This window comes from Geospiza fortis, unplaced genomic scaffold (genome assembly GCF_000277835.1).
Source record: "Geospiza fortis unplaced genomic scaffold, GeoFor_1.0 scaffold874, whole genome shotgun sequence".
NCBI lineage: Eukaryota > Metazoa > Chordata > Aves > Passeriformes > Thraupidae > Geospiza > Geospiza fortis.
Window position 1 is genome coordinate 17,724 of NW_005054456.1, and position 6,594 is coordinate 24,317.

Sequence of the window (6,594 nt, forward strand, 5' to 3'; positions counted from 1 at the left end):
TTGGTGAACCATTAACCTCCCCGGGCTGGGAGCCAGGATCCAAACTCCAAGCCTGGCCCCATCCCTTCTCCCTAAAACGGGCCTGAGGTGCTGGCCCTGCCAGCACAGTGCTCCTGGCCAAAGGTCCCCAGGCTGAGACCACCCCAGGGAGCCACCCCAGTGTCACAAAAGCCTTGCATTCTTGGGAAAACTACCCCAAATCTGCATGTTGGCCAGAGAGACAACCAGGGGGACACAGGAGCAGCCCTGTCCCTGTGGATTCCTAAGCCAGGGATCCCTGGGTCAGAAGAGAACCACCAACCCCTGATTCAGGAATCTGGCAGAGGTTCAGTTCTTCCCAGCTCAGTCCAAACCAGGAATGGGACAAGTGAAATAAATTAAACACTGGAGCCATCTCTGGCCCATGGGGGAATTTTCCAGTGGGAATTTTTTGTCCTTTTCTCCCATGCAGCACGCTCTGCTCTGGGTGATCCCTTCCACCCACCACACATCCCCAGAATCCCAGCCACTTGCAGAACCCAGTATCTTTTTCCCAGGGAAGACACAGACCTCTTCCCAGCAAACTTGTGCCCACCAAACAGTTGCTTTTCAATTTTCCTAGCTCCTATTCCAAAAACCCCATGAATGTCCATACCACAGACACAGAGAACCCCACAGGGCTCTGCTGTCAGCCCCATCCACAGCAACAGGAGCCTCTGCAAACCCAACATTTGGAATTTGCAGGAGCATCTTGTGTGTAACACTCCCAAAGCCATCCAAAATTTCATCCCTGTGGAGCAACAGCACATTTTTCTGTGGAGTTATTCTCTAATTGCTCCCAACACCCCTTTTCTCCTCAGCACTCCCAAGCAAGCAGACAACAGTGACAACCACCAGCTCCTCGCACTGCTGAAGAACGAGGAGCCATCCCAACCCATTTTGGGAATCTCTTACCACTGAGGTTCTGGGAGCAGGCTGCTATGATGGTTTTCATGGTGGCAGGAGCTCCGTGGCGCCGTGGGTGGAAAGGTGAGTTTGGCAATCAGACGGCTCCGGGCTGTGTGTCCAGAGGCTTTAACCAGGTGACCAAAGGGACTCCGGCCCTGCTCAGGGGAGGGGACCTGCTCCAGCTGGGATTAGGAGCATGGAGAGCAACTGCTGGTGCCTGGAAGGGTCACACAGAGGGTGAGGCACTGTGGCTGTGCTGGGAGGTTGCTGTTCCTTGGAAAGTCCCGGCTGCTGGTGCTGGTGGGGGCTGAATTCCTCTGGGAATGCCGCATCCCCCTGGGAATGGTACCGTCCACGCTGGGGGAATGTCACAAACACTGCCATGTGACAGCCCCAGAGCCACCCAAAAATATCACCCTGAAGCTCCACAGCCACCAGACCATTGCTGCTGCTCCCAGCCCCGGGGTGGGCGCTCTGCCTCCTGCCCAGGGAGCCTGGAGCGCTGTCTGGAGAGGTTTGAGGGGAAAAATGACAAGAAAGGGAAATAGGAGCAGCAGGGGGTCAGCACTGAGGGGGGGCTTCAGGCCAACAGCCCCAGGAACAGCGAGAACCCATGGGGAATAAATCCCTGAAGCTGTCCAGAGGTGCTCCTAGGAAGTGCTGGCTGACACCAGTGTAGGAGAGGGATTAACAGCCACAGGATCAGGATGGAAAAGTAAGAAATGTTTCCCAGGAGACCTGGAGCCCACAAACCCCTTCTGTGAATTGTAGGGACTCAGTACCTGGGAGAAAACGACCACAGTCCCTGCAGGCTTTCCTGGCTGTGGATCAGTGCTGAGGACAGGGATTGCTGCATGGAAAACATCTCAACTCCAGCTGTGCCCAAATCCTGCTAACCGGAAGGAAAACCACCAGATTTCTACAGAATCCCACTGTCCCAGGGTAAGGAAGCACCGTGGAGGTGACACTGCTCCAGGTGACACAAAGCTTTGCTTTTCCATCCCAGTATTTTACCACCCACAGCTACCAGCCCACACTGGGCACTTCCAGAGCCTCCAGCTGTGATTCCTCACCTTCCTGCACACACCTGCCCTGTGCCAGCTCAGTCCACTTCTCCCTCATTCAGGAATGGTGCCAGAGGGATTCACAGAGTTTTCCCCCTTTTTAAGGGTTGTACTAGTGGGTTTCAAAGCATACTAACTACTTTGTCTTGGAATACGGCACCATTTGTCCCAGTTCTGTCCCTTGTGGGCTCCATGAGAGCATCTGGGGCTCACCCCCCGGAAAATCTCGGGATGAAGAGCAAGAGAATTTCATGGCAAGAACCAGACAGCACAAAGAGAGTTTATTTTGCTTAAAATAGAGAGGAAAAAAAAATAAATATATCCACCCACAATACAAAGAGCAGTTTCCAAATCCATGGAGCTCCCCTTGGAGGCTGCCTCCGCCTGGGAGGGCAGAGGGAGCCTGACCCTCATGGAGCTGCCCCTCAGAGCTCTGGGGCACCTCCCAACACCACCAGTGCCCCCAGTCTGACATGGAATGCACACCACAGCAAGGGGTCACATGTCCTCCTGCCATCCTGTGCCCTGTCCATCCAGGGAATTCCCAGATGCTCCTCCTATGTACACTGTATTCCCTTCTCCCTCTCCAGGTTGCTCTCCCAGGATCTCCAGGCCCTGCTGGCAGCCAGAGCATCAGCCCATGTTTTGCCTGTTGCCGTAGCCCCGGGGGTGCGTGTCCTTCCAGTCGTCCCAGTCCCGAGCTTTCCGAAGAGCTTCCTCATCATCCTCCTCCTCCTCTGTCTCCTTCTGCTGCTTCTGCATCTCCTCATCGCTTGCACCTGCTGGAAGGGAGGGACAGGGAGGAGATCCAGGTTCTCCAAAGCCCTGCTGAGAGCTGGGCTTGCCAGACAGCAGGAGTGAGAACCTTGGAATGGGCTGGGCTGGAAGGGATCTTAGAGCCCATCCAGTGACACCAGGAACACCTTCCACTATCCCAGGCTGTTCCAAGCCCCATCAAACCTGGCCTTGGACAGGCCAAGCACAGTCTAACCCAATTGTTTTCCTAATAAAGCTTGGATTCTTCCACAGTCAGGGGTGTCCCACACCCTGCACACATCCTTGTTCACCCATCCCCTCAAGAGGCTTCCCAAACCCGTTGTTCCCATCTCTGTTCCATACCTGGAACCCTCTGTGGGGTGGACACAATTCCCTGTTTCCGGCGTTGCTCGTACCAGTCATCCACAGTCATGGTGGGCAGCCCAGGATAGCCAGCTCCAAACACCCTGCAGTGGGACAAAACCAGGCAGTGAAATCCCCTGGAATGAGCAGGAACACAGGCAAGAGGCACAGGGCTATTCCATGATCCAATCTGTGCTAAGGATGTCACAAGGCAGGCTTGAGGGGTGACCCAGTTGTGGCCTGAGGGAGAGATGGAGAGGGCCTGGAGTGGCAGGACACAGGGAATGGCTTCCCATGCCAGAGGGCAGGGATGGATGGGATATTGGGAAGGAATTCCTGCCTGTGAGGGTGGGGAGGCCCTGGCACAGGGTGTCCAGAGAAGCCCCTGGATCCCTGGAAGTGTCCAAGGCCAGGCTGGACAGGGCTTGGAGCAACCTGGGCTAGGGGAAGGTGGCCCAAAGACACCCCTGGGAAGTGAAGCAGATACACGGAAAGCTCAGCATGAATCATGTGCCAAGCATGACAGGAAATCTGGTTTCTCTCCCATGCTGTGCTTTAGGTGCTGAAATTCCTGCACAGATTTCAGGGTGCCACAACTCAAGTGCAGACATGAAGGCACCACCTGGATTTCTTGGAAAAATTCCTAAAATGGAATATTTTAGGCTTGACACAAGAGCACTGACCCAAAGTGTGTTTGGATCATCCCAACCCATACCTGGCCTGAGCAGCATCCCGGGTGAGGATGAAGGGTTTCACTGGAGTTCTGGCTGGCCGGGGAGGGCCACGGGGACCTGCTGGAGCCTGGGGATGCAAACAACAGTCACCAGGGAATGGAGGGGATCACAATTCCCCCTCTGCTTCCCATCCTGAAGTTATTAAAGGTCTTGTAGAGGAGAAACACCTCAGCTGTCAGAGCAACACCCCAGGATGGAGAATCCAGGCCTGAATTTGGTTTAAATCAGGAATTCCAACCGTGCCTGTACAGGAATCACTTCCTGTGCCTCTGTGCCACCTGCTGGGGTCAAAGCAGAGCTGCCAGGGCTGAGCTCAGAGCAGAGCAGGAAATGTTGTTTATTGTTCCAGTGGAACATTCTGAGGCCATCATTCCATTGACACCTTGGAGGAGCTGAGTCCTGCAGTGCCAAAAGATGACCCCCCTCAAACCAGCCCTGCCAGGAGACTGTGCCAGCACATCAGAAGCTGTTGCTCCCAGGTCCCAGAAACCCTGGATACAATATTCTGCACAGGGATTGCAGGTCTGTGGCAATGTTCTGTCACTCCAAATGGGCTGACACCTGGACAGGCTGCAGACCAGGAGTGGAGGCTTGACAGAAACCACAAGGGTCTCATTTTAATTTCCAAACCCAACTGTTCTTCAGAATTAAGGATCTGCAGAAAAGCCTTTGCACAGCCTAGTTCAGCTCTGATACTCCAAGCTGCAGCATTCCACAGGCTGGGACTGTGGGGGAAGTGTGGAGCAGAGCCCAACCCAAAACTCAGAATTTAAAATGAAGGAAACCCCACCAGCTCATGCTGTGATCGAGCTCAATTCCAACTGGGAAGCCACTGAATAAAACTCTGCCACTGAATTCCTCTGGGATTCATCCCCTCATGCCCTGAATCCCAGGAGAGCTCCCTCACCTGCCTGGCTGCATCCCTGCTCTTCAGGATCACCAGCTCCTGGTCGATGCTCTCAATCTCCTCCAGGCTGGTGCCGATCCATTTCTGGATCTGGAGGATGTAAAATTCCCGGATCTGATCCTCATCCGCTGTCCCGCTCTCCACAGAGCTGCTCATGGAGGCCAATTTGTTCTCCAGCTCCTTCTTCTGTTTGTATCTGCCTCAAACACAGCAAAATCAGACCATGGAATCATTCTTCTCCAGCACAGACCAGCCCTGGGGTCTTTACCACCCTTTCTAAGAGGATCAACCAAATTTCATGGATGTTGTGCTGGTTCCTGTTGGAATTTCAGACTCTCCTGTCTGTTAAAAGCAGCTGTAAAATGACATTTAATTCAGAGGGATCTCAATGATGTTATTCCTCTCCTAAACATTGAGGAGCCCTTGGAAATTGAAGCTTTCCTGGTAAAATTAGGCAAGACTGGGATCATCAGTCTCCTGGAGAAAGCAGGACTGAGAAAATCAGTGGAATGGCTGGTTTGGGCTGATTCCATGTCACACAAACAGAATAAAATGCTTTTCCAAGGTGTTTTTTAAAATATGATTTCGGCTTTTTGGACTTTTTGACTATTCAGAAATTAATTATGAAAGGGAAGAACTCCCTATATAATAAACTTCCAGGGTAAATTAACTTTTACTTTTTCAGGAATTAGTTATTAAAGGGGAAACTACTAAATCCTTGTGTCCTCCTTCCCTCAGTTATTGTCACCTGAAGAATGAAAAATAAGAGCCAAGAAACATTTGGGAGATGAGAGGGCAAGGAGCATAAAGAAGTAATTCTCAAAAAGAAACCCTTCCCAAACAGAATATAAATCATATTTTTTTATGCTTTTCTACACAATTCCAGCAAGTCCATCCCAGTTTGGATCTTCCAGTGCTGCCACAATGAGCAACTCCATGGCCAAAATCCCAACCAAAGCACCAAAGGCACCAACCACCTTTTTTTCAAACTCTAATGAACCCATTGGTAGGAAACTTCCAGTTTGGAAGTCTTTGTGCTGCCAGCAGTGATTAAAGAACTAATTGTAAGATTAGTTATAAAATATTAAAGAGCTAATTTTACATTTTTGAGCAGTTTTTCCTCGGATACCAGAAACTGGAGTCACAAATGCCCCTCCCCATTAAACAGCAAGCTGCATCTCTTAAAACGAGCATTTTATGATCAAATTATTCCAATGCCCAGGGGAGATCTTCCCTGTCCAACCCTGCACTGCCTCAGGCTCCTGCTCCTCCCAGAGTGATTCCCAAAGCCCTTCCCACTGCACGGAGCCCACCTTTCAATTTTGGCTGATCTGCTCATGGCCATGGCCACCAGGTTGGGCTGGCTGGGGTCCCGGGGGGCCGAGGGGCTCCTGGCTTCCTCCTGGCCGGAGGTGCCGGGGGGCAGCTGGAAAGAGCCCAGCCCGTAGTTCCTGCAGAGCTTCAGGAAGTGCAGGAAGTGCTCCCGGGCACTCTCCAGGTGCTCCCTTCTCCTGCTCAGGTCCACCTGCTTCAGCGTCAGGGCTCCCAGCAGCGCCGGCAGCAGCATGAACTTCAGGTCGGCTGAGGCGATCTCCTCCAGCTCCTCGTTCTCACTGCCAGGGAGAGAGCAGGGAACAGGAATGGAGGTGGGAAAGGGGCTGGAGTCATCCTGGGAGGCGCGGCTGAGGGAGCTGGGGGGACTCAGGGGACACCTTGTGGCTCTGCACAGCTCCTGACAGGAGGGGACAGCCGGGGGAGGCTCTGCTCCCAGGGAACAGGGACAGGATGAGAGGAAAAGGCCTCAAGCTGTGCCAGGGGAGGGTCAGGTTGGACATCAGCAGGA

At 52.9% G+C, this 6,594-nt stretch overlaps 2 protein-coding genes across 2 annotated transcripts in view; both read right to left on the bottom strand.

Moving 5' to 3' along the window:
- Nucleotides 1-997, bottom strand: part of LOC102037230 (diacylglycerol O-acyltransferase 2-like) — a 3,438-nt gene extending 2,441 nt beyond the window's left edge. Inside the window, exon 1 of the mRNA XM_014309825.2 lies at nt 934-997. Coding sequence (XP_014165300.1) covers nt 934-973 — 40 coding nt within the window. The 5' untranslated portion in view covers nt 974-997. The remainder of the gene's footprint in view (nt 1-933) is intronic.
- Nucleotides 998-2,238: 1,241 nt separating this feature from the next.
- IGBP1 (immunoglobulin binding protein 1) overlaps nt 2,239-6,594 on the bottom strand; it is a 9,014-nt gene continuing 4,658 nt past the window's right edge. Inside the window, exons 2-6 of the mRNA XM_005427837.2 lie at nt 6,065-6,364; nt 4,752-4,947; nt 3,826-3,911; nt 3,111-3,214; nt 2,239-2,773 (exon numbers count right to left, since the gene is read on the bottom strand). Coding sequence (XP_005427894.1) covers nt 2,625-2,773; nt 3,111-3,214; nt 3,826-3,911; nt 4,752-4,947; nt 6,065-6,364 — 835 coding nt within the window. The 3' untranslated portion in view covers nt 2,239-2,624. The remainder of the gene's footprint in view (nt 2,774-3,110; nt 3,215-3,825; nt 3,912-4,751; nt 4,948-6,064; nt 6,365-6,594) is intronic.